Raw genomic sequence first — 27,535 nt, 5'->3', positions numbered from 1 at the left:
AGAAACCCAGATCAAAATGACTTGATTTGGCATGCATTTGGAAAAGAAGAATGCAAATGTAATGAAGGAAATATAGAATCTGAACATAAATATTTCCTGAGTCCTTACCACATATCTCTTTAATTAATATAATTATATCTTCTCTCTGCATGTGAAAAAAATGAAATATTAACATATTTTACAACTTGCCTCTTTCAAATGAGGTACAATATTGACATTAACAAAGATTTTGTATATAATTATTATTTGTGTCCTAAGTAACTCTAGAAAAATCTTACTGTTTAACTTCCAAACTTGTCCTTGAGAATGAGTTCCACATTTTACAATGAACTCTTTAATATGCGTACAAGAATCATTAACTGGACAACACGTTAACATCTCTATGTAAAACAATGATCTCCTGTTATTTTAAAGGATGTTTTGTGATTAATTAAATAATTGGGTTCTCATTAAAACTGAAAGACATAAATATTTTAGCATCTGAATAATATGATAGCCCTTTAAAATGTACTGGAAGCAGAGAAATAGACCCAACTTTAGGAAGCATAGGATTGCTTGTAGTGAGCTTGAGTATCAGCTGACGTATGCCAGAGCACCAATACAGAATGGAATTGGGAGCTGACAGCCCTGATGTACCTGGCCTGCTCTATTGCCCAGCCTTCTTCAGCACAAAACCCCCAAACTGCTGCCTTCAGAGCTGACTGTTCAGATAAATGATAGCTTCTGTGACATGTGAACAAAGTGTTTCTCAGAGCAATCATTTTTCATATTTTTTGAAGTGCGTGACAGGACTGATCTGGCACTGATGAGGCTTTCAAATACAACGTTTTGTTACTGCTGCTCAGCTTCCATCATAAACCACAGTGGTATTTATATACTCACTGACATACTTTACTGAATTTGGCTCAAGTGTGGTACAGGCTTAGCAGAAATATAAATAAGTTCATAGCAGATAGACATGACAAGTTTGAAGATCTTTGCTCTTTACACTCTTAAATCCTTACAAGAAACCCTTCCTGCAGCAACTATACACCTGGGTGATCTAACACTAGTAAAGAACATATAGCAGAAAAATACCTAAAGTCACCAGGAACTTTTAATTCTATTTCAGCATGAGATGAGAAGAAATCAGAAATAATTGAGTTGGTTTCTTTCTTATTATTACTGAGACAGCTTCTAATCAGGAAGCTCTTTCCAAAATAATTAAAAGGCTGTGTTTTATCTGATTGTGTTCTTTATATCTTGCTGTAATGGGATTTAAGGAATGGAATTTGCTTACTGTTAGGCCTTGGTCTCCCTTTGGTCCGGTTTTGCCCTGTAACAGTGATTGCTAATTAAGCTTTTGCAATTAGATAGTAACCTCATAATTCAGAATACAACTTCATCAATACCATTATTAGAGTAATATTTGGCCAACAGGAAGTTAAACTAGAAAAAGTGTACTTCTGATGCACATGCACCACCTTGTGCATGTAGTACCTGCAGCCTCCTAAGATGGTTTGTGGGAATTGGATGACCTCAAGTCTCCCACTGGATTACTGATTCTCAGTTATCTTTCACCGCTGTCCTGGTTTTGGCTGGGATGGAATTAATTTTCATAGTAGCTGGTTCAGCGCTGTGTTTTGGATTTACTATGGGAATCATGTTGACAACACACTGTTGTTTTGGTTGTTGCTGAGTGGTGCTTACCCATTGTCAAGGACTTTTCAGTTTCCCATGCTCTGGCAGTGAGAAGCTGCCCTGGGAGCTGGGGGGAGCACGGCCAGGACAGCTGAGCCCGCCAGGCCAAAGGGATATTCCACAGCATGGGAGGGACTGGGGACAGAAACTGGGGGAGTGATCGGCCGGGAGGGGCCGATCACTGCTGGGGCTGGGCTGGGCATCCACCAGCAGGTGGTGAGCAATGTTATTGAGCATCACCTGGCTTTTTAATGATTATGACTATGATTGTCCTTGGTTCAGTTATTAGGCTGGTTTATATCCACCTGTGTGTCTTCTGCTTGCTTAGGGTTTTTTTACTTTTTTTTCCTGATTTTCCTCCCCATCACACTAGCACTGGGGGGCACGTGATGGACTGGCTGTGTAGTATTTAGTTGCTGGTTGGGGTTAAACCATAACAACTGCCTTAAGGAAGAAACCACATCCTTGTGGGAAGTGGGGTATTAATCAAGTAGATGTCTTCTTTGTGCTTTTAAATTTTTTAATAGTTTCAGTTTCTTAAGTGTTTCAGATTATATGTAATTAAATAGAAAGAAGAATGCACAACCCAGCTTTGTTTTTGAGTGGTTTAAGAAAACATCCGTGATAAACCTGAGTTACTCACGGGTTCTCCAGGTAAACCAGGGTCACCCACATCACCTTTTTCTCCTTTTTTCCCCTTGTCGCCTGTAGCTCCTCGATCTCCCTTTAAAACCGTGGTGGTAAGCAGACAGAAGGTGTAAGTCAGTTTTTGTTAAACTTTTCAAATTTCTCTCTAGTAACCTTTGTTGAATGCACATTAAGCTTGTGACATGAGTTAGAAATCTTTGTTAGAGATCATTTAAATAAATTGGTACTTTGTGAATTTCATTAATAACTTGTAGTATTGACTAAGCATTTTTATGGGAAAAACCTGAAGTGGTTTGAACAACAAAGCATCTCAAACAACTACATGCAGACTGAGGGGTTTCATGGGATATTGCATGATGGAAATTATTTTCTGAGCCTTAGAAAAATAAGATAACACTAGGGAAATAGAAAAGAAATCCAGGGGTGTCACTGGAATGAATAATGGGAATATCACTCTGAGAAACATTCTGGCCCAGAAAAGATATTTGACATAGCAAACAGATGTATTAGTGCTACTTGGTTTGATTTTTAGTAGACTATGGGACTTTGGGCAGCCTTTCTGAGCCATTGTGATCACATCTTGGAACTGATTCCAACCCACTGTTCTCTTTTTCTTAACACTGATGTAATCCCAAAATTTTGCATAGCAGGTAGGTGAAAGACAGTGATATTAAATCTAATATTTTAATAATAATAAAAAAAATAACTTTAATAATAATATAATCTTTTAGGGTCTGGGGCTCCCTTTACATGGAATTCTCTTGCCTTCAATGAGAAATGACTGTAAAAGAGCATTTTGAGTGTGTTGGCTTCCATCTAGGGCATTATCTCACTATTATCTCTGATTTAGATATCATACCTTCTCTCCCAGAAGCCCATCTCCAGGGGGGCCTCGTGGTCCTGGCATTCCTTGAATACCTTGTTCCCCCTAATGATAATCCAGGTAGTGAAATTAACCCTTTGTAATCATTCATCACACAGTAATTTAAAATGTTCAAAGAGAAAGTTTTTCAAAGTGCATTTTAACAAGGATTTTGAGGCACTTGACAATTTAGTGGCTAATTTGTATTTCTCAAATACTTCTTCAGTATAAAAATACACAGTATTGAAAACCGACATAATCATTATTGGATGTAATTTTAATATGATTGTAATTTCAGTTTTTCCCTCTTTCCATCCCATTTTATTCCTTCTCATTCTGCCTTTCTTATTTCTATCTCTTGAGTCTGTCTCATCTGACTGATGCTTTGGGTAAAATGCATATTTCAAGGAAAAATTAATAGTACACACAGATTCAGGATGGAGGCTTTTTCTTTGCTGAATAGTGGTAGTATGCATTCCTAATTCAGACTGTTTCAGTGGTCATGAGAGTTGAGGAAGAGGGAATATTGTGGAAGAGGGTATTTTTAATTTTCTAAAGGTATCTTTAACTGATAAAAGTTCGTTCTTCCTTCCTCAACACACACATGCCTGGGCTAGTTTGCGGCAGTAGACAGAACATATTTCGCAGGTGCTCACATTATACTCATTTTCTAGCCTGAGGCTCTCTTCATGAGAGAAACAATGTGAAATCTCCTTAACACTGTGATGGTCAGATTGACCGCTCAACACAGGTTAAATATTGAAGACACTGAGTCTTTTTACCTTAGTTCCTTGAATTCCTTCACCAGGAGGTCCCAGAGAGCCAGGTGGCCCTGGGCGTCCTGTGGTTCCCTGGAGAATATTCACAAAAAAATACACAATAAATTGTTATACCACATGTAATTTCTTGTCCTTCCTCTACCAAACGAGTCTTTTTATAAGTAGTGGGAATAAGATTGCTCTAGCTGAGAAAGACCCTTTTTGGCCTTCATCAGATTTTAATAATCCAGTTTATACTTCAAAGGAGTCACTTGGCTTAATACTTGGTGAACATGAATCACCTTGCTGATAGAGACATATGCTGCGTTGAAGGATGGATTGTATTGGTGACATATTGGAGATTGAATTGAAATTTAAGAGAAGATAATTATTGGGTTTTTTTATCTTTTACCACCATTACTTAGTAAGACCTATATGTATGCATACTAATGTGGCATTGCAAATAAACACTTGTTGCTAATTTATAATGTATCTAGTTTTCAATAGAACTCTAGAAAAAAATGTTCCCATCCATGTTACTCACAGGAAGCAATCAAAACCCACATAGTACATACTAATTTTATGTTTATACTGCTATTCTAGTATCCCTGCATGAAATTCTCAATTTCCTCATTTGTAAGGATGCTGTTCCTTGGGACTAGTACTGCCTGAGGAGGTGCTTCACTGCTGCTTTTCTCTGAACCCTGCCTTCTTGTCAATGGGGACTGAATCTCGGGGATCAATAAGTCACAGTATGCAGGTAACTCATTATGATGTTGCATAATCCTTGCATTGCATGTTGTTGAGTTCCTTTATATTTACATTCAAACCAGTTCCTTTGTATTCAGTAGACTTCTGAAATAGTTATAGGAGCATAAGAGTTTCTAATTTGGGAGGTTTCACAGTGAAAATTGCCTTTTATAGTTACTGTTGGTTTTGGGCCTTTGTCATGGTTACAAAATAATTACAAAAATAATTCTTTTTGCAGGGATTGATCATCATAGTGGTTATTAGATGATTATTTCATTTATACAGTAAAAAAGAGGAATTCCAGAAGAACTCATCAGTAGTGGTTATAGCTGTAATAATAGTATTAGCAAGACATACTAAGTGCTTGCTCGGCCCTTAATTCTGACCAATGCTAGGTCTGAAGAAATTTTTGCCACTCAGTTGCAGCTAATATCTGCAGGAGCTAAATGTTTTGTCACTGATCTTCACTGCAAGGTTATCACCTTATAATTTATCATACGCAACCACAAGGAGGCTATGGTTTATGGCTAGTCACCAGAAATATTTTTGATTTTCTACAAAATAAAGATTATTTGTTGGATTAGTTGTTTCCAGTGAAGACATAAAACACGTAGACATCTGTGCATAATCACACATTTTTATAGTATACTTCCCCCCCCATTTTAGAAATTAGATAAAGAGAGACATAATTGTTTAAATCTCTTACTTTTGGTCCTGGCAGGCCTTTTCCTGGGGGACCGGGGGGGCCAACTGGTCCTCTACTACCAGGATCACCCTGAAAGCCAATACTTTAAGAAATAAGTAGTGAATACCAAAGTTTAATTTATCTTTAATATCCAAGCATCTGTTATAACCAAACGGGACAAAGAGAACTATTGAACTGTGCTGTGCAAGTCCAAACAATGCTAACCCAAGGATATTGCTGGCAGGGCAAGAAAGTTCTTGGGGATAACTAAACATAATCAGATCAATTATGCACAGTTACACAGGAATTAGTGTTCCCATATTATAGAATGAACTCCAGATTCCCCAAACCATAAAAACCCCAACAAACCTAAACCAAAAAAGACCTACCTTTTATATACTGAGAAGAAAGTTAAAGCTGTATTAAGTAGATATTCTGACTATGACCTATAGGTAGGAATTGTGTCTCTATGAAGTAGAGTGTTTGCTTTTGTAGAAGTTAAAGTCTGTACCTTAGGTCCTGGTAGTCCAACTCCATCTGGGCCTTGTTCACCAGGAATCCCAGGGAGGCCTGGCAAGCCCTGGAATCGTATGTACAGACAGAATATAAATTTAATTTACAGCTACATTGGCTACATGCATTTGTTAATATTTATATGGTAGTATCTTGACTGTATTGTCTCTTAATGGGATCACTGTGATCTACAGCTGGTTAAACTTTACTCGGATATGCCAGAAGTAATGTCAGTAGCATTTGCATGTGTGTTGCATGTCATGCAGGGGCTTGAATGTGTTTGAGGGTAGAGGAGTCTAATCTGGAGAGGCAGTTGCAGAAGCAGTTCTTCATCGGGTTGCACAAAAGTATGAGAAAGTATTATAAATCAATTTCCAATTTCCATGTTGGTGTTTGTTAATTTTTGTATCTCAGTATGGCAAATGCAAGCACTTTTGCTGTTGTCTTTAGCATAGGCAAATGCAAGAATGTGTGATCCAAACTCCCTGACTGTAGCCAGCAATCTTTCTGAGACTTCCTCACTGCACAGGCAGGTAACTGCCAGGGCTGGTGGAGCAGACTGATGAGCAGACTTGTCTGAGCAGCCAGCGTTGCACACGTGCAGGGAAGGGAGAGGAAGGAGCCTTTTCTCTTTGCATCCTTTTTGCAGGGTTTGGTTATATCTACCAGTAAAGGCCTCTATAAAAAGTAGTTCGGGCTGTTGGCACACCAGTTGTTTTTTTAGTGGTTCTGGCATGTATAAGGACCCAGCTGCTTAGCTAGATTGCATTTTCCTGTTTGGGAATAAATTTTGTGTGGTTGGGCAGAAGACAGGACCCTACACGAAGATTTTGAGGGAACGGATTGAAACATCAGTGATACTTTGGAAGAAAGAACCCACTTGGAATATGTTAAGACAGTGGCTCAGCGCTCTGTTGGGTGCGCCAGTGGCATCACTGCTGCTGCTGCAATGTTACAGTGTGCAATCAAGAGAAGTAGAGGACAGGGATGATCTTGTGCTATTTCAGAGGGAGATTTCATTTGCTTCTGTGCTGAAGTGCATTTCCACTGGAGGAGTTGAGGAGTTCTAGGCTTTTTAGACTTTTAGCCCAGCAAATCTTTCCTAGCATGTCAGACATGGAGGATAATCCCTTAGGTGTAGCACTTATTTCTTGCCAATTCAAATAAAAGAAAAATCTATGAACTTACAGGTGGGCCAGGATAACCATCTCCTTTTTGCCCAAATGGCCCAGGGGGTCCTGGAAGGCCTTGGTCACCCTGATGAATACACGAAGAACAGCCAAGTGAATGCCAAGACAATTATCATAATTTGTTCCAGAATTCTATTTTCCGATAATGCTGTGGAACCTAATTAAACCTTTTGAGTATAACAGTATCTTCCTATGGGAAATGTACAACTAAACTCCTTTAGTGGATCCAGACAGGTGGAGTATCTCAGGAACAGATTTACCAAGAAAACTCAAGAAGACCTTAGCCCTCCAAGCCACACTGGGGTTGCAGTGAGTTGCAAGAGAATGGAAGATCAAGATTGCATTTGTTCCTGTAGCTACCACCCAAAATATGGGCAAGAAAAGACCCATGCAAAAATAATTTTTAAAAATTAGACTGTAAAAAGCTTTATCCTGTATTGCTTTGCCCTGAATGGTTGTGTGTCTAAGAACCACTAATGCTGACAAAGACAGCAAAAAAGTGAAGAATGTAGTCACATAAACATGTAGTATTCCCCAATTGGAAGAGCTTTGAGGGGCTCAGGACTGCGGGAGAGATACTTGCAACTCTGAGCAAAGGATGTGCTTCCAGTTGATTAATTCCTATTATATCCCCAGAAATGGGACAACATGAAGTTCTCTGAATTGCCTGGACTATATCAGAAAATTATGTGATTCCATCAGCATAATTTCCTCCTCATGAAAATAAATGTAAAAATCTTGAAAACCACTGACAGATCAAAAAGGGATTGTCAAATGTTTCTCATGCTTCTGCTACTCTGTTCAGTTCACTCAAAGAACAAGGGATTAGGAATGTATTCAAAAGTGCTGTCAAACTCACTAAGAAAAAGAAGTGGGGGAGGGGCAGGCAGGATCCAGCATGTTTGGAGAAAGACACGTTTATATGTCCTGAGTTTCTTGGACTTCAGAAAAAATCTTTCCTGGAATGAAGAGTGGCTTTTCAAAGTTGAATCTAGCTACCACTGAGGCAGTGCTAGAAAAGCAGTAGACAAAAGCCATTAGAGATTAACTACATATTCATGTTCTTGCACTATAACGCTGTGTCAAAGTTATGAATGAAGCAGAGGAGCCTGGCTGAGAAAAATTAACTGCTTGCTAATTCACATGTAGGCCATTGTAAGCAGGGTTAATCAGCTGTTCTCTCTGGGTTCACTCCTCATCAGTTAGAAGCAGTCATTCTTCTCCTGGTTCCCTGCCATCTGAAAGCTTACAGTTCACAGACTCTGGAGGATTGACCATCCATGGTTTTCCAACTCTTCAAATCCTTACCCTCTGCCAGAGTTGTAGGACACACACATTAAGAACTCTGGAACATTTCAGTACAACACTGTGGCCATCCTGGGAGATTTGTTGTTGCCTTACTGAAATCCTCCTGCCTTATTTTACAGTTGTATCAGAAATTAGTTTAACAGTTTAGGAGCTACCTTTGCCCCAGGAAGCCCAAAACCTGGTTCTCCAATTGGTCCAGGAAGACCAGGTAACCCAATGTCACCCTGCAATGAGGAAAATAAGTCTTCTGGTTACATATCTTATTAAACATCACAGGCTGTGGGTTTCTTTTATACAAATTCATATATAATGTACATAACATCTAATTTTATTTATTGCTATTGCAACATTAAACACCAAAAGCAGAAATAAAAATGAAAGAATAAATAGAAAAATTACAAAGAATAAACAAAAGTGCTTTGATATCCAAGGTTATTCAAAAGAAAGAAATGAACAAAGGCAGGCCACACCTCAAGCTGCCATACAATTAATACCAGGGCACAGTGGTAACTAGACTGGACACAATCCACAACTCTAGGAAAGAAGAGTTCATAGGAAAGAAGAAGCTTTAGTTGACCTCATAAGGCTGGAATTGTTTACACAAATATTAACATAGCCTACTTCCATTTCCACCCTGGGTTTATAAGCACTGGGAGATGGAATGTGCATGGTACCTTTGGTCCCGGCACAGATCTTCCAGGAGGGCCTGGCAGTCCAAGACGTCCGGGTGCACCAGGCTCCCCCTGCAGGGAAGTAGGAGAGAAAAAACAATGGAGTTTTCTGAAAGTGAGCATGACCATCCCATAGAGAAAATATTTATGCAACAACTTATATTTAATTCCATTAAAATTCTATTAGAATTTCTGATAAGCTATTCTATGCAGAAATCAATGTAACTATTTGGAGAACTGATAACAACCATATTCTGTTTTCTCCATGGAAATGAGATTCTTCTCAGTCACTGAACAAACATGTTTTTAGAAGTCCCTTTCCTAGTGTATTCAAGACTTGGTCCACCAAATACAATGCTCGAGACTCCCTGCCCGGCTATGTAGGTATACTGAAAACATATATACATTTCTTTTAGAGTAGATTTTTTAAAATGTGTCTTTCAGTGTACTTTTTTACTCCTCTTTCCTTTGTTGTGGAAATACTCTTATGTGTATAAATAGCAAAAGAATAAGAAACTGGAGGAGAAACCTGGAGTGGATCTTTTCTCACTTTCAATAAGTACTGAGTATTTGAACAGAAACTCCAAATCCATAAAAGGATATCAGTCATGAGTCAGTGTAAGGGAACATAAAAGTCCTGTCATATATTTATATGCCATATACCATACTATCTTAAATATTTCAGTATAAAAATGCCAGTGTATACCTTTACTTATTCCAAACCAACAGGGAAGCAATATGGTAAGTGCAAAGGTTTTTAAAAAGCACTGTTAGATGTTTCTAGGGATAATGGTGAATCTTGATAAGAGAAGCCTTTGCTGAACTTTATTGAAATTATTTTTCTATGAAGCTAATTCATTCTGGAACAGTTGTTCCTGAGATCTGGAACAATGTACAGCTTTGGGAGAGTATTTTATATATACAGCATAGTAATAAACTCACTTTAGCTCCAACAGGTCCAGGCACTCCTGTTGGTCCTGTTAGTCCACGTATTCCTCTCTGTCCTTGATCTCCCTACAAAAATGGAAAAGACATGTCACACATGCCAAATAATTTAGAATGTATTAACTGATATCCATTGTAAATGTCAGTGAAAGATAGCAAACTTCTGTTAGTAGGTGGTGCACGTGAGCTGCTCCTAGTGCCTTCATTGGCAAGTCAGTTAATTCTGCTCAGTAATGGTCCAGTGTTGTATTTGTACAATTAAAACGACACAGATCTCATCCAATATGAAATAAATAATATTTTTCTCACAGAATACTGTGAGAAAAATAAAAACCAAAAGGAATCTTAAAGGTTGAATAATTGCAGCTGCAAAGTAAGTTATTACATTAAAAAAGATACTAAGAAAAATAATCAAAACAGGAAAATATAATTAACTTGCTAGTACTTTTTTAAATTTGAAGGCAGATAGGGGCAATCAGCTGATCACAATGCCCTGTCTGATTGCCCAGAAAAGTTAAGAACAGTGTAAAGTTCTAAAGGGAAAACTGCTGTTCAAGTAGATTATTAGGCTGTAATAATTACAATAAAAATGAAACAAATATGAGTCCAGAATAATATTTTCTTTGTTACTTATATTAGACAAAAAAAAGAGAAGTCTTTGACAGACCTATTCCTGGACATTACAATTTTGACTGACAGCTTTAGTAAGTAATCCTCACCTTTTCCCCCTGTATTCCAATCCCTGGAGCACCTTCAGGACCTCTAAGACCAGGCATCCCTGGTTCACCCTTGAATAAATCAATCAAAGGACTATTTCAGAGCGCTGCATAGACAATGGTGGAAGACAAACTTCGTATTCCCTTGAATAATTTCATTAAAACCATAGACCTTTTAGAATCAATGACAGAACTCGTGATGTCAGGTGTGTCCAGGGCTTTTTCCCATATTCAGAAGCAAGCACTGTACAACTCCGTGTGGAACGTGTGAAGTAGCACATTTCCTTACTGACAGTAGACCACTCTGAGTATATAACCTTAAAAAATGGAGTTTCTGAATCTAGGAAAAAACATGGTCCGAAGGCCATGAAAGCTTGCCTATAGTCATTTTAGTGGTTTCCCTTCTGAGTTGCAGAGCATTTAACAAATTACAAAAAGCACACAGTAGTAAACAAGATAAGGCAATTCCCCCCACCCCAAAATTAGAAAAAGTGAAGTTTTTCCTAAAAAAGTATCTTCTAAAGGGTTTTTTTTTTTTTTTCTGAAAAAATGGGGTACTTTTCCCTTGGCCATGAACACTCTCTTTTCTAGGTTTGGGTGTCAGCACAGGGAGAACAGTAGGAATGCTCGGTGTGAAGCAGATAGACTGCAGAGAGATGAACTAACCTTTTGTCCAGGGGCTCCATCTTCTCCTGGAAGACCAGGCAGACCTGCCAGACCTGACGGCCCTGGATCACCCTGACATCAGCAAAAAGTAAGTTCTTCTATTAAATGCAGACTTGGTACTATTCCTTCTCTGAATTAAGGAAATCTATTTTTTTTTTTTTCCTAAATTTTAAATATATTTGTAGAAAACACTTACGCATATGAACTGAAGTATTGTCTTTTTTTATAAAGACAGTTCTCATTATTGGTACTATCCTATTGTCTGGTTGTTTTAAACGGTGCATTTTATCTATACAATTAAAATTATTAGCTATTAATGATACATCTTATTCTTAAAAAAATTATTCTATCATTTCATTAACTGACATAATTTGAAGTAAATATCAGATAGAACTTACTGTGACACAATGATTGACATCTTGCTGATGAATATCAATGCAAATCAATTAATGTCAGTGGAATTATCATCCTATTTATGTAAGATTCAAGAGCCTGATCTGGTTTTGGATGAAATAGGATAATTTGGGGTCAAATGGCTTCAATCAGCATTACTGTATTTTGTGAAATTAAAGAGAGAAATTGAATAATTTCTTTTCTTTTCCAGCCCCTGTTACAAATCCCTAACAAACAAGAGCAAAACCAGGACAGCCTTGTGCCTTTCCACTGTCACAGAAGTACTTTTTCCTCTGTTCCCATATTCTGTGTTAATCTGGCTGTTAATGACATAGGGACTGGTTACTATCTTGGGAACTTCAGCACTAAAATAATCTGGTTACAGCTTCCTCTCTTAGCAACTCAACTGTTCTTTCTGTCCCCCAGCACAGCTTGTTTCTCATAGGAAGATGTGAGGAGGTAGCTGCTCTGTTTCCATCACATTCTCTGTGAAAAGGGAAGGAGCAGCACAATAAACCACTCTTCAGGGCCTTTTTTCACCTCTGCTTACAGCATAGCTTACACTTGGTTCTGTGAGTTCTGGCAGCTGTTTAATATTGTGGATGGTTTTCTGGACAGAGCTGTAGGTGAGTTGTGTGCAGTGATGACTTAAGCATGAGCCAGGCAGGTGGAAATTTCCAGTCACCATAAGCCTTACTACGTTTTTACAGACCAGAAGTTTTTAAAATACTGCCATATCTGGAGGTTATTGAAAGTCTGTGTTAAAAATTCACAAGGCTAAGAACCAAAATTTTATTTCTAAACCTGTTTTTATTTGGCTTCAGAAAGGATAGTCAGGATATTCATTCATCCAAATGAATAAATAGATAATAATAATAGAGGAATAAATAATTTCTCTATTATGAATGTACCTTAGAACCAGGTTCTCCAATACCTCTTTCTCCTGGTGCTCCAGTCTCTCCTGGCAAGCCTTGTTCACCCTTAAGCAGATATTTGTTTTTAACAACATTATTATGAAAAATATAAAAGTATATGCTTAATTGCTTAAATTTTGAGGAAGATCAGTGTGATATTGTCTTAAGTAAGATGTATTAAAGCCTAGGTCACAAAGGTTGGGAATTTGCCACGTTTTGAGCTGTCACCAAAGAGCTGTTGGAAGTTCTTAATGCTGTAAATCTATACTTGTATGTTCCCAGGAATCTTTCCTGCCAAAGAGCTGATATTTCAGGAGCCCATATGACATCCACAGACAACTAATTATTTTTTTTTTTTTTAAACTTTTAGCACTGGTAAACATATCCCTGCACAATAATTTAAAAGGTAAGAAGTGATACTTGATGCTACACAATTCTTTACTTGGCACGGACGCTTGACCCACTTACTTCTAGTTCCTTTATACCATGCTTTAATGGACTTCAGTCATTCAGAACTTGGTCACATCTTCCAGGCAATGACTTAAATCTCCATTCCAAACACCTCTAGGGTGATGTCTTTCATTAACAGTACTGTATTTTGTGAATCAGTTAAGGCTAAGTTATTCTGACAGGTTTTCTTCAGAAAAAGTACTGTTCCTTACACTTTGGACCATTTTTAATGTCTAGATCCAGTAGATACACAAATTCAGGTGAGACAATAGGTAGCAGAGGTTGCAAGAAAGGCAGTCAACCTCTAATGTATCTATGTATATATTTTTCTGGAATGGAAACAGTACAGTGAGAATAAAAGATGATATGGAGGTTGGGATTGTCCTCACTTTTAAGTGCAACTAATTTTTGTAACAGGTTTACTGCATTTCCACAGTAAATATGATATGTAGAAAGCACAAGCTCGAGGCAGACAACCGTCTCAGTGGAAGTGTATCAGGAAGAGGGCAGCTCACTGTCTGGTATGTGGTTACCTGAAACCTTCTGTGTGAGTGAGTCAAGCAAAAACCTAAATAAATAACCATGGCACTACTTTACCAAGGCTTTTCAGTGGAGTAGGATCTGCTGTATGGTTTATAATATCAATAAAGAAATTATTTTCCTGCATCTATGCATATACTTATATATACTTAGATTGGTGTTTAGCAATCCAGTTTAATGTGGATTAGTATAGAGACAGACAATTTCTGGATTATGAAACATAACAGTAAAAACAGCACAGTAGCTTTTACTTCAGAAAATTCCCTGACCTTTGGTCCAGGTATCCCCTGTCCTGGTAGTCCTCTAGAGCCAGGTGGTCCTTTTGGGCCCTCCACTCCCTGAGAAGAGTAGTTAAGTAATTATGAAAAATAAAATGGTCTCTGTTAGTATACACCAGAGTGTGGGGTGAGGGGAAAATTGTACCTTTTCTCCTTGAATTCCAATTCCAGGTAATCCAACTGATCCCGGTAAACCAGGAGGACCACACTCACCCTGGCAAACAAAGTACAGTTGCTTAGTTGTGAAAAGATACAGAAACAATCGGGGACAATTCCCATGCTAGTCAGTACATGTTGACTTAACTTCTCTTGAAGTCAGTAAAGCTGGGGGCTTGACCTTTTATCTTTCACACATGCATTTTTTTCCCCACTGGTTCAGTTGCAAACAACTTGTGTATTTTTTTTCCTTTTTAAACCTTAGCTTTCACACAGAATCAGATGCTTTTTCTAACATCTCCTATTTTATGATGAGATGTTAAAGTTGGTATGGAGAATTTACTGGCCATAAATCTCAACTAAATACCACATTATCCAGTGTCTTTTGTGGGTTCTTTGCCTCACTGTACCTTCTGTAGTGAGTATCAACCCTCTATTCTCTGTATTAGATTTATTTGTACTCCATTAATCCCCTGGTGTATTTATTGCTCACCTTTTCACCTTTTATGCTGATGCCTGGAAGTCCACGAGGGCCTTTCGGTCCATCAAAGCCACGGTCTCCCTATAGGGAAAAATAGTAAGTTGTTAACTGTGGAGACACACAGCTGTTCTCTCTGAAGTAACTAGAGACAGTGTTTGCTCTGTCATCATGAAAACCAAACTGAAAAGAATCAGAGAACTGCTCCTGGATCTGTGTTCCAGGATACCAAAGAGATTATCTTTTGAAAAGAGTTTGCCCTGCAATTTGAAATTGCTGATGAAAGAGCAGAACAAGCTTCTTTTTTATCTTTCGGCCCACCTCAATTACTTAAGGTACTGTTCTGCTTCCCTTCAAATCAGTGGCAAAACCACAACTGATTTAAATGTCTCCAGGGCTGAGTATTGAGACTAACTAAAAATTGAATTCTGCTTATTTTTCTCATAGGTTAATTTCAATAAAGTGTGAGTTAATCTCATTGAAGTAGGGTAATAAGGATCTGACTCCCACTAAGCATTTGCCAGAATGAAGATCAGGTTGACTGTATTGTTGTAGAAGTCTATTTATAAATGTCATTGTCTTTCTAAATGTTTCTTTTTGCTATTGTAACCAAAGGCCAAAGTGACAACTCAGCGTAGGAACTGTTTTTCAGTGGTCAGCAAAAGAATCTCCTAGTAGGTCCATCCATGTAGGTACAACTACCACTGTCATTACTTCCATTGGATCTGCAATTTAGTAACAGCACCTTTCTTTTCCCACAAACTGAATTCATTCTTCTGCTAAAATGCATAAGCCAGTGGCTGAAGTATGTAAGAAGCTTAGAAGCCTGTCTTTATAGTGACAGCAAAGAGCGCTCACTATGAGGATTGAGAAAAAAAAGCCAACAACAAAATGCTAAGTTTTTCATCTAGGAACCTTTTAATGGTATTTTATTTAAAGTCAAATGCTTGAGGCTGTTTTAAAATTATGGAATTCATTCCAGGCTTAGATCCCACCAATAAAACATCAGGTAAATTAAATATTGGCTTTACAGGCCCCAAAGGCTATCTGTGCCTACAAGTCATGTTTGGACCAAATGAATTCCATCAAAATATATTGGATTGTTTGATGGCAGATTTTAATATTAATTTACAAGGTACTTTCTCAGATTCCTGTGTCTTCTATGGACTTGTTTTGGCATGCACTAATTTAATGGAGCTGCTCTGGTCTTAGAACCCTTTGACTGCTGTACCTTTGCTCCTGGAAGCCCTTCTCCTGGTGAACCTCTTTCTCCTTGAATACCTTGTGGTCCTTGAGGCCCCTGTTAACATAAGTTTAAAATGACCTGGAATATGTATTAATCACTCAAATGAACAGAAGTGTGTTCTATGTCATTGTCTGTTGTAAGCCTGTCTTCAAATGGTGGTGTAGTTATAATCTGTTACAAATAATACAGTAACACAGCATTCCCAGTGAATAAGTGATGAGCCTTCTGGCCTTCACAAATTATATAGATGAAATTTCTATTCCTTACATTTTGGAAATCTTCACTCCCTAAATTTCCTTTTTACAAACTCCTGCTAATCTTAATTAATGTATCAGCAAAACCAAAAGAGACAGAACCAGATTTAAGCCCATGCAGAGTAATACTGAGACATAGCTGGAGAGAGATTTGACTGTAATTGGCAAAGAGAGTAATAGCACGCCCTTCTCTTTTTGGAAGCAGATCTGATACAAGCACAAGGGGCAAATAACCAAAAAGATGCATGTCCAACACCTGTGCATATTGAGCCTGCTTCACAGTGTTTTTTCACATCTGTTTTTTGAGGTTTTTTTCTCCTATTTATAGCTTGAGGTTACACATACATCACAGAATTCTGGTGGATTCTCTGCATAGTCTAAATATGCTTATCTTTCTGCACAGAGCTTTAGAATCATTCCTGAGTAAAGATATTTGCACTCTATTAAGCCATTAAAAGGATCTTCTTTTGAAGCAAATAAACTTTAAAATAAATAAAAGAAACATATTTAGAATATTTTTTTTAAATCAAAATCTCTTGTTATAGAAGTGCTTTTGTGGCTAGGAAATATTCACATCCCAGGCACCTCTTCTCCCACAGAGTGGGTCTTTGCTCTATGGTGTTATTGAAGAGCCTGGCAGTGTTACTGCCCTGCTTGGACTGACTGTCACCACCAGCCTTATTTAAATGCTCTTCTCCTTGGGCTCTTCAGCAAGAACTCACTGCTCTCCAGTAGTGTATTTTCAAGCAGGTTTGAAATCTGTCAGTTCACCTGTCAAATAATCATTCTCTTTTGCATGGGAGCACTTCTTATTAAATGTTTATTCCAAATTTTGCCTTGTCAGTGGGGAAAAGGTATTAGTGAGAAAACTGAACAAAATTTCACCTGTGGTTGCGCTAGAAATTTTTCATTCAGGTGAAGAAAAATTAATTTGAGCCCTCTGTATTGTAAATATCTCAGTAAAAGGTGCTGCTTGATATTTAGAAAAAAAAAGAACTATAAAATTGACATGCTGCTTTTCTGAGTTACCACAAAGAGATTGAGTTTACAGCTGCCAGGAAGAGGAAGGGAAGGAAAAGAAGGAGGAGACTTCAGAGCCAAACCTACTATAAATTCTGAAAGTCTCCTTCTCAAAGCCATGCTGATGTTGTAGTGATACTGAAAAGCAGTCAACTTGTAAGTTAACACATAGGGATTTGACTCTATTATATCTATCGGGGACAGATTTATTTATATATTTGTGTGGTATTACATCAGATGTTATATTTTCATACTTGTTTTGGAGATATGATCATTAGAAAAGTTAAGAAATTGGAAACATTTCTAGTTTATTAAGGGAAATGAGAGTCAGACAATGTATAAGAGTAAGAAATAGTAGAAGAAAGAAAAGAGACGGTATAATTTAGCGCACATTTTTACGGGGAAGCGTGGAGAATTTTCGCTGTCTATTCTGCTTTCCTCTCACCAAATAAACAAACAGACATACCATAAATCCTGGCTCACCAATTCCAGGTGGGCCAACAGGGCCCGGTCTTCCTGTCAAACCAGTGTCACCCTTCAAAGAAAGATGTACTTTGAATATGCTTGATTTAGGTATTTTTATGTGTGCAAGATATAACAACTCATAAGGCATTCTGTTCTTGAAATATTAGATGTAGGAGAATACAGGAGTGGCAGAGAAAATCTGAGTGTCCTCAGAGTCAAACACCACACCAACAAGCATTGAACTGGTGTAGTTTGCAGCTTTAGGGGACAGCCTCAATTCTGCATGTGAGAGAAGACAATGTTGAGCCTAAAAGATTAATTATTCCCTTCATGCACCCAGTCATGTATCACTTACTGTCCTTTCCCAAGGAGTCAGTATTTCTATCATACCGTTTCTGTTCTCTTTATGCCAGTCATCTAAACCAACAAGCCTGCTTTGCACAGATTAATTTCTGTTTAAGACTATGGATGTGTTTTTACCTAGCCATACTCTTCTTGGGTTGAGTTTATGTCAAGCATAACAACTACTGTAAAAAAATCCTTTAATGTATTTACTTAAAATGTACTTTTTGTTCGCAACTGTTTACAAACAGTTTTGATAATGTACAAAATACCTTTCCAGTACCACAAAACCAGCATTTATGATCTTGAATTTTCATGTGAGTCAGCAAGTCTACTAGCTCAGCTGTCTTGGTCCTTATCCTACAATACATGCAATACAGAGGATGAGCCTTTTGTACCTTTGGGCCCGGCAGTCCTATTCCAGTCTCTCCAGGCAAGCCAGGTGGCCCAGGGTGACCTCTTTCACCCTTTCAAAGAATGAAAAGAAAACAACTTTTCTTATAAATTGGTGTCTAGGAAAATCAGTTTAACTCACATTGTAGATTAACTCTTAATGCATCCTGAAGTTCAGCCTATTGGAATTGTCTTACACAGTATTTCATCTGTTCATCCTTTCAATGCTTCAAAATTCTCTTGTAATAACGTTTCTTGTATGAAGATAAGAGATTTAACTAAAGGAAAAATGTTTCATGTCATGTAAGTTTTGACACACAGTTGTTCTGTGTATCACTGTTAGCCAGCAGATGCAAAGAAAATATCGAGAGATAACAAGTAATGTCCCTTATACACTGATTTTCAAGGTTTTTTTCACGACAATATTCCTTTTGACCTATAGAATTCTTCTAGAGAATGCTCAGTTTCAAGGAAAGACTTGATTTGAGATGCCAAACAGAATTCCTGTTTGGCACTTAGGGAAAAAGAACATTTTAAACTGAAAACTGAAGAAATGCAATGCTAAGTAGTATTTTGTGACTGTACCATATTTTAACTGTTCATTAATAAATATGGGATTGTGATTTGGATCAGAATTCGATACCAAGAACAAAGTAATAACTTTCTTAAGAACCTTGTAAAATATAAAAAGCACACAATTTGCTATCTATGTCAAGTTAAACTGCATCCACTACAAGAAGGGTATAGAATATAAGGATAAAATCATAATTGTTGTGAGGCTATATTAATACCTTTTAACATTAATAAAGAGAAGAAATAAAGCAGTTCTTGCCTTTGATCCTTGCAGGCCTTCAGGCCCTTGATCTCCAGATTGTCCTTGCAGACCCTATTAAAACAGGAATGGTTTCAATGAAATTTTTCAAGCTTTCATAAAAGTGGCACCTTGAAAAATAATCTATTATTTGCCGAAGTCTGCAAGAAAATAAGAGTTTTAAACATATCAGGACTGAAGCTTTGCTTTGTGTTGCATGTATATATTCAGTTACTCAACCCAGTTGGAGCTGGTTCTGGTATTCGGGGAGAGACTTTGGCTCTCCTTTTTTGAATACAGTTAAAGGTAATCTACAGTCAAGATCTACTGAAACATCCATGGTGGGCAAAGCTCCTTGGCCATCAGTCTGAGAGTATTGGGATGACAAGAGACTAAAGAGTTTCCATGTACTTCTTGAGGGCATGAAATAGTTAAGACACTGAAAGGGAAATGAGTGATTTTTGTTTTTATGGAACTGCATTTGCTGTGGTCTTTGAGGCTGAATGAATTATAGGGATGATTTATTTGTCTATATTGCTTCTCCAAATTCTTATTAATTTTGCTATTTAAGAAGATAGATTTTGGGTGCCTTCAACTCAGCAATTCAAAGATTCCATGTCAGAAGGGGTATGATATTATTTCAGATCTTTGAATCCCAGGGAACCAGCTATTGTTGTTTTCATAGCTGGTTGGTTGTGGTTTTTTTTGTTTTTTTTTTTTTCCTTCTTTCTTTTACCTGCATCCCTCTTATTCCTCTGGGGCCTACTGGACCTTCAGGGCCCTGAAAGATAAGTGAAAAAAAAAAGAATGTATTTCTGTAAATTTAGATTTTGTCAAAACCACTTTTAGGTAACTTTTTACTAAGGTGTCTTATTTAGATATCTTTACATTAAAATAGAAACTAAATTTTAGATAAGTTCAGCAGCCACAAAGTATTAAATAAATATTATTAGGTTGACTTTTAACCAAAATACAGTGTAATGATGAACAGAGTTCATTATCTAGGATCGGTAATCCAGGGTTAAACTCTATTTGCTCTATTTGAAATATTTACAGCAATTATGCACTAAATCTTGGCGAATGGAGATCAGAAACCTTGTTTTCATTTTTGTCTCCTTCCCTTTGCTTACTATTTCAAGCCTTATGCCTCTGTTAAAGTAGCGCTTTGCCATATATATATATTCCTTAAATCTATCATCATGGTTGTTACTCAGGGATTTTTTTTTTCTTTGCTTGGGTTTTTTTGGTGGTTTAGCTGTGTTTCTTGGAAACATAACAGTGGCTACTTACTCTGTCTCCTTTTATTCCTGGGATTCCACATTCACCTCTTTCACCCTGGAAAAAAGTAGGAATAAATACATATGAGTTATATAGGCATATCATCCTTATTCTCTAGGTGCTTTAATTGAAGACCTAGATGTTATTCTGTTCAGGACATACTATAGCAATTGTGCTGCAAGTTCATTGAGGAACTATTACATCTTCTATTACAGCTTGTGGAGCAGCTGCTAAGATGATGTTGCTGCTCCTTACTAGTATTTAAAAGAAATACGGCCCTATATATATCAAATAACAACAAAGATGTAGGCATGAATTCTGACTAACTGAAGTACCTTCTCTCCTTTATGTCCAGATTTCCCCTGGGAAAACAAAAAAGCAAAGCAGGTTGTGACAATATATAAGCCAAAAGTAGAAACATAGGAACATGAGTATTGGCTTTCTTAATACTCTACTCTCTTCAGAAAAATAGCATTTCAAATAGAAAAGATGACTCTGATAAATATGGCAGCATGATTCGAAGGACTGTGCCTTTTAGTCGGGGCAGATGCTGTTGTATGGGTGAATGAATTGTATGAGCATATCATTTTAGGCTGGGATTCTGGTGATGTAAAAGCAGATCAAGTAGAGTTCATACTTCCATCTTAGTGAAAAACATGCTAAAACAAGAAAACAAGAAAAAGTCACTAGTTAAAAAGAATGTACTGAATAAAAATGCATAAAGTAGAGGGATTCACATGTGAATGAATTCAGAATTATGCACTAAGAGACTGGTCCTACACTTAGTTCCTATATGTATTTCATTAAAATTTTTCACTGCTATTATACACTGGGTCCTTTATTTGTCAAATTTAAATAAACCCAGAATTGTGCAGGCAGAGTGTCAATTTCTGTACTGTTCTTAGATGATCACATCAGAGCATTTCAATGTTTTGGAGGTACTATGTATGGTACTATATACTATTATTGAAGAGTATTTTCTAGATCACAGATATAAGAAGGAATTACTCCTTTTCATTAGGCAATGAAAATGTTTTCAGTTCTTCTAATGTTAATGAATGATTAAATGGTAAACCAGAATTGAAATTTGCTCTTATAACAATTAAAAAAACAAAACAAAACAACAACCAACAAACAAACAAACAAACCACAAAAAAAAACCAAACAAAAAAAAACCCCCAAAAAACCCCACCCCCAAAAAAACAAAACAAACAAAAAAAACCACCCAAAAAAACCCCAAAAAACACCACCAACCCAAACAAAAAACCAAAAATGGCAGTATTTTGCCTTAAAGGAATACTGCTCACTGGAGAAGAAGGGGAAATGGAAATTTTTATACCTCTATTCCATCTCGTCCTGGGATTCCGTTAAGACCTGGGTCCCCCTATGAATAATTTAAAATCAAGATCAGTGAAATAAGGACAAGAGAGAATCTTTCTCCTAAATCTGAAAAACCAATCACCTTTGCTCCTTTCAGGCCTGGAGCTCCATCATCACCAGTGCGCCCCTTCTTACCCTGGAAACAACAAAATACAATTCTTAGGATATATGTTAATAAAATAATTTTGTTTTACATATATACACTATTTTTCTCAAACTTAAGATATTTGCTTCGTATAGATTTGTTTCTCAAAACCTCTGCATTTACCATAACATTGAAATTGAATATCTGGGAACAGCCAGACCAACTCAATAGGCAGTAATTTTTCTATTTTGCTTTTGTTAGAAACAAAGCTGTTCAAGAGGTGATCAGCTGTTTTTGTAACTACCCAGCTTGCTAAGTTTTTTCTTCTCAGCTCTTTGGGGTGTATGCTTCTGTGTAAGCAATACCTGCACTTTCCAAGTAAGGACAGCAAATATTAACTCAAACAAAACTACGGTTTGCACACAGTAGAGGGTACATTTTCAATTAAAGTGTGTTGTACTGTGCTGCATAAACCCAGAGTTTCTGTTTGTGTATGTATAGAATATTCAAATCAAAAGGATGAGGATGGGCAAATCTAGGGTTCTCTTTCAAACTCTAACACTGTCGCTTCACCTGAAGCAAGGGCTATAAGGTACTACAGTGCTTTAGTTCAGTGTCAGGGATATAATATCAGATCATTCAGTTATTTTTAAAATGTAAGCCCTGCAGTTTCAATCACCAAGCCTTGTATGAAGCAACCCCCTAGATGTGCTAAGAGGTTCTATTTGTAAGACTATTCTGAAAGAAGTCCAGTCCACTTTATTCTTGTCTCAGATGTTCCTAATGCTTCAGTATTTTGCTTTCTCTCTTGCTTTCAAAGAGCTTTTTGGATATTAATGTTTGAATCTAGTTAGAGCCAGCTGGTCTTGTCTGACTGCGACAGGAAAGGTGTTTCTTTCTGCCTTTCATACTGCTGTGGCTAAAAGGGGAGCCTCAGCACATCACACTGTTCCTCCTTCTGTCTGTTCCCACACGCAGGGAGTGTCTCATGGCATTCTCAGGTCTCTGTGCACTTCCTACTGGTGTGGCATCTTCATGCGATGGAACTATGGAGGGGTATATATTGACCCTTGAACTTTTGTTGTCTCATGATTATCTCAAATAATTTCTTTTAAACTTTTCAACACTGAATTACATTCTCATTTATACTGTATATCAGTTATTTGAGAAATGACAGCTACTTACAGCAGGACCGGGAAGGCCTCTTTCCCCCTTCTCACAGTTACATGTGTCAACCTGGGGACACTTTGAATGAAAATAGTATAAATCAGCACATTTTAATGGAAGACATAGAAAGCACACAGACATTTCCTTTAAGTTACTGTATGGCTAGTTTAAATACACCTGTAATGACCAGAAATTATATTATTATTATATAATATTACTTTATTATTATATTATTATTATTTTATCTTTTTCACTGAGTGTGTTAGAGGACATGTCAAGATGTATTAGCAAATTCATGCTAGCCTGAATACTCACACATTGTTTATTTTTCTTTGAAAATACTTTAGGTTAGCAAATTACATTAGTAGTTAGTAAATTAATAAATTGCTGATTACTAAATACATTAGTAAATTACCTTAGGATAGCAAATTAAATCTCTGTGTTGCAAATACAAAAACATGTTTACTTGAAGACAATCCCATTAGACTTAGCATTTAATGAACTTCTTGAGCTATCAGTTTTCCTGAATTATGTTTCCATATAATTGTAAATATCTATATTAAGCAGTAGGTCCACACAGGAAAAAAACCCACAAAACTTAAAATATTTACCTCTTCCTCAGACAGGTCTTTCTGTAAAAGACAGATATTGAAAACAACATTAGAAACTTAAATTCTTAATCAAACTGTACAGAAAAGACACTGCAAGATGTGAAAATAAATAGATTCTGAAACTAACTAATTAAATTATACAATTAATATATTGACTAAGATTAATTAAAGTTTAATTTCTGAGCAACATTCTAGCAATCTCTCCATTCTAAAAAATAAATTAAGTATTTTCAATTCTTATTATAGATTGTTGACTGGAATCACTGACTCTCTTTATCCAGCCATAATCTGCTAAAATTACAGTGGTAAACAGGTTAGCTAGATATTTGGGAACAATGCACCCACAAACTGCTGAAATACAATGCACCTACAAACTGCTGAATAGCAGCAGCTCTCTAGGAGGAGTGAGGGATAAGTGTTCTCCACTTGGAAAATCAGAAGCTCTCCTATTCATACTGTTAAGCACAGACAAAATGAGAACAGGAAGAACACCCTAGAAAAGATTTGACTTCGAGAGTGGTCACATAAAGTCATCATAACTGATTTAGCTGGGTTTTTTTTAGAAGCCCTCTAGAGCTGAGGTGCCCACATACAGTGCATTCCTTCCGCTTTCCACAACTAATGCAGTCTCTTGAGAGGACATAAATGTGTTGATGGGCAGCAATAAAATACAGATCTCTAAAATTCTCATGTATGCATGTATATTTATGACAAAGCCATTATTTAAACCAAACAGCTTCCATGTTATTGAAAGGAGGCACCTGAGAATGCTGCCTGTTTAGAAGAGGTAAAATAAAGTGTGTTTTGTTACTTGGGAACTGGGAATTGGGCCACTTTAACATGTAAAATGTTTCTTCAATGGCATATTGAAGAAATGTATTTTCAAAATATTGGAAATAAGACAAGATTTACATATGTTCCTAACACTATGCAAATTCTTTCTCATACATACCATTTCTTTGAGGACCTTCTCCACTGTGTCTTTCTCCTGGAGGTTGAAAACAAACCTGGATGCTGGGACACTGGCCAGGAGCCGGAGCTTGGCAGCATTGTTAACCTCCTCAGCCACTCTGGTCATTCCCATTGTGAAAAATACAATTCCTTGGTGTTTAGCATCAGCTGTAGCTGCAAAAATATCTGGGTTTCTTGGATGATCCACTCCATCAGTGAAAAGCATGGCTACTTTCAGGCTACCCAGAGTCCCTTCAGTCATGTAGAGTTGGGTAAGATTAGTTATAGCATAAGTCGTGTAGGTGCCATGACCTATGTGGGTGATGGGAGCAATGTGGGATTTGAATGCCTCAGGACCTTTCCAGTCATGGAAAGTTTGCTCGATGGAAACAGTGCTGCTGTACTGAAGTAAGGCCATCCTCCAGCGAAGGGTACGTCCAGAACTAAGCTGCAGACTTTTCATTCTGTCTACTGTTTGCAGTACAAATTTTTTCTGTTGTTCATGATTATAGTCCTTAGCACTTTCGGAGCTGTCCAGTAAAAAAGCGATTTCCAGAATGCAATCTTGATCTAGAATAAATAGGTATGTAGGTGAGTGAAATGACTTCATATTAAATCTCATTCTACCCTTACATCTGTTTTAGGATTCAAGAGTGGGATTGGAATTATGGAAACTTTTGATCACATGTGTTCACAAGTGTGAGCCACTCATAAGCTGATAGAGGCTGAGGAATTTGCTCCAGAACAGATGCTCCAAGGAGTAAAAGCTGAAGGTGTGTTGATGTCATGTAGTATGAAATTGTTTGTAGTTTTTTAATTTAATTCTGTCATCTTGCCTGGTATTTCACTGTATATCCTACCAGCAGAGGTGGAAGCCATGTACAAGAAAATGAGACTTACTGAACAAGACACTGGAATGTGATTTGACAGAGCTGGATTTTGTCCCTAGTGCTAACACTCATATCCAGTGACAAAAATTTCCAAAAGCAGGATCTATAGAGTATTAAATTTCTGAACTACTGATGACATTACTTCTATGAAAACAGAGTTATATGGGCTATTATTCTTGTGACAGTCATAGGCTCTCAGCCACATCATAACAAAATGAGGATGCTATCTCCTTTTCTGAAATACACAAAAAGGGAGGGAAAAGGTGTGAGTCAAAAGATAAAAGTGCAAAAATAAGGCATGTGCAAATCTAGGATGAGGCTAACCTGGCTGAATATAAGCATCTTAGAAGGTAAGTTAACCATATAGTCCAGAATCCAAATAAATAACGATGTTTAAAAAGAAATCATATCTGTTTTAAAATTACAATATTCACCTTGATCATTTGGGCTGGGATATTTTTCTACAATATTTGACAGAAGGTGTTTAGGTTTTGATCTTCTCAATCCATATATCTTCTCTTCCCTGAGATTTTCTGCTAAAAATTCATGATGTTCAAGTATCCACAAAAGCCACCAGAATCTGAGGAACATCATTTGTTTCCTAAACAGCACAGATATAGAAGCATAGCAATACAAGGATGATAAAGCATTATTCAATTCTGCTTCAACGGGTTGCTTAGCAATCATGTATTTTAAACTATTATCCCTAAAAACAAGCTGATTTTTCTTTCTTGGCGTAAAATCTTTTCAAAACCACATAATTAATAATAAACAGGGACATACTGGAATGATTTTCAAGCATAGTGCATATCATTCAAGCATGTGACAAACTGGAGACAGACTTTTACAAACACACTTCAGTTCTCTCTTACTGCCTGGTATTGTTTGTACAACCAACCAGGTCTTTTCTGAAACCTTTGCCATGGATGCAATTTGGATGCAACCCCAAGTGTAATTCACAGAGGTGCTTTTTTCTAAACCTGCTTTTTCCAGAGCTGACATGGACACAAGGAGATACCGAGGCAAATCTCAGTTTTTCCCTGTTCTCTGTACTTAAGAACTGATGGTCATGCACATTTCTCCCTGCTGTCCCAGTCCCCTGGCCTCAACAGTCCTATGGAGGGACAGTCGTGGCCCGAGGGTGCTGTCCAGGCATGAATGTACGTGTTGTGCAATCCTGGGATGTGGGCCCAGAGTGCTGAGTTTAGGCTCAACAGTTACCTACTGATAGGACTTTTTCCTTCTGAAGGGATTATAACTGTTTGTCATGGCCTCACAAGCACACCCAGAGCAGCTCACAGGCTGCTCAGGGTCTGATAAATCATTCCTGCTTCACTTCGGTTTCATTGCCATCTCTCTGCAAACTCCCCAGGTAGCTGCAGTGCATACCAAATGGGCAGTTTGGTGACCAGAATGAACCTCTCAGGACCGAGCATAAGTAATCTGGCTCACAAAATTCCCTAACACAGCTTTGTCTGCAGGGTTTCTTAGCTTCTGATAGTTTAGGGTGGGAATTCCTTTGCCCACAGACACAGAGGGCAGGGGGTCCTTACCTCAGTGCTCCTAAGCAAAAGGCTCTGCAGGGATGCAGAATGCTGCTCCGGGCTCGCTGATAACTTCGTTGCCGTCTTGTGATGGGTGCTCTGTGAGGAAAGGAGAGAGAAGCCGGGCTGCAAGCTCCTGTGGGAGTCGGTGTCATATGTCAGGAGGGGCCAGCAGAAAGGAGAAGGGCAATGAACAGCAATCCTGGCTCCCCCTCCTCCGCACCCACCCACTCGTCCCCTCTCCCCTGAGGCTATGCATATGCATTCTAGGTTTAGTCCCCACAGCCGTTTAGGCACGAAAATCCTAATCCATAACTTGGACATGAATGGAAGAGGGCTGTTCGTACCCCAGCATACTTCCCTACACACCAGCCCAGTTGTGTTCACTCTCTCATCACTACTACACTCACTTTACCCTCATACTTTTGCACATCTCTCATGCTTGACTAGGCAGCTTCTTGTAATGAGTGTCATGTTGTCAACATCGTCTTAGCAGT

General features: G+C 37.7%; 1 protein-coding gene across 1 annotated transcript in view; it reads right to left on the bottom strand.

Annotated features, from left to right (window-relative positions):
* Positions 1-26,088, bottom strand: part of LOC120755267 (collagen alpha-1(XXVIII) chain-like) — a 29,944-nt gene extending 3,856 nt beyond the window's left edge. The window contains exons 1-30 of the mRNA XM_040070032.1: positions 25,929-26,088; positions 24,606-25,174; positions 23,654-23,674; positions 23,061-23,120; positions 21,873-21,926; positions 21,750-21,794; positions 20,746-20,772; positions 20,423-20,467; positions 19,869-19,913; positions 19,154-19,207; positions 18,327-18,395; positions 17,588-17,656; positions 15,833-15,901; positions 14,617-14,685; positions 14,113-14,181; positions 13,959-14,027; positions 12,697-12,765; positions 11,393-11,464; positions 10,730-10,798; positions 10,008-10,079; positions 9,069-9,137; positions 8,550-8,618; positions 7,085-7,153; positions 5,895-5,963; positions 5,405-5,473; positions 3,973-4,041; positions 3,188-3,256; positions 2,324-2,404; positions 1,280-1,315; positions 109-145 (exon numbers count right to left, since the gene is read on the bottom strand). Coding sequence (XP_039925966.1) covers positions 109-145; positions 1,280-1,315; positions 2,324-2,404; positions 3,188-3,256; positions 3,973-4,041; positions 5,405-5,473; positions 5,895-5,963; positions 7,085-7,153; positions 8,550-8,618; positions 9,069-9,137; positions 10,008-10,079; positions 10,730-10,798; positions 11,393-11,464; positions 12,697-12,765; positions 13,959-14,027; positions 14,113-14,181; positions 14,617-14,685; positions 15,833-15,901; positions 17,588-17,656; positions 18,327-18,395; positions 19,154-19,207; positions 19,869-19,913; positions 20,423-20,467; positions 20,746-20,772; positions 21,750-21,794; positions 21,873-21,926; positions 23,061-23,120; positions 23,654-23,674; positions 24,606-25,174; positions 25,929-26,088 — 2,413 coding nt within the window. The remainder of the gene's footprint in view (positions 1-108; positions 146-1,279; positions 1,316-2,323; positions 2,405-3,187; positions 3,257-3,972; positions 4,042-5,404; positions 5,474-5,894; positions 5,964-7,084; positions 7,154-8,549; positions 8,619-9,068; positions 9,138-10,007; positions 10,080-10,729; positions 10,799-11,392; positions 11,465-12,696; positions 12,766-13,958; positions 14,028-14,112; positions 14,182-14,616; positions 14,686-15,832; positions 15,902-17,587; positions 17,657-18,326; positions 18,396-19,153; positions 19,208-19,868; positions 19,914-20,422; positions 20,468-20,745; positions 20,773-21,749; positions 21,795-21,872; positions 21,927-23,060; positions 23,121-23,653; positions 23,675-24,605; positions 25,175-25,928) is intronic.
* Positions 26,089-27,535: the final 1,447 nt, after the last annotated feature.

The sequence above is a fragment of the Hirundo rustica genome, chromosome 7 (assembly GCF_015227805.2).
Source record: "Hirundo rustica isolate bHirRus1 chromosome 7, bHirRus1.pri.v3, whole genome shotgun sequence".
Lineage (NCBI taxonomy): Eukaryota > Metazoa > Chordata > Aves > Passeriformes > Hirundinidae > Hirundo > Hirundo rustica.
Note: the sequence above shows the minus strand (reverse complement) of the source record. Positions and strands in the feature narration are given on the sequence as shown.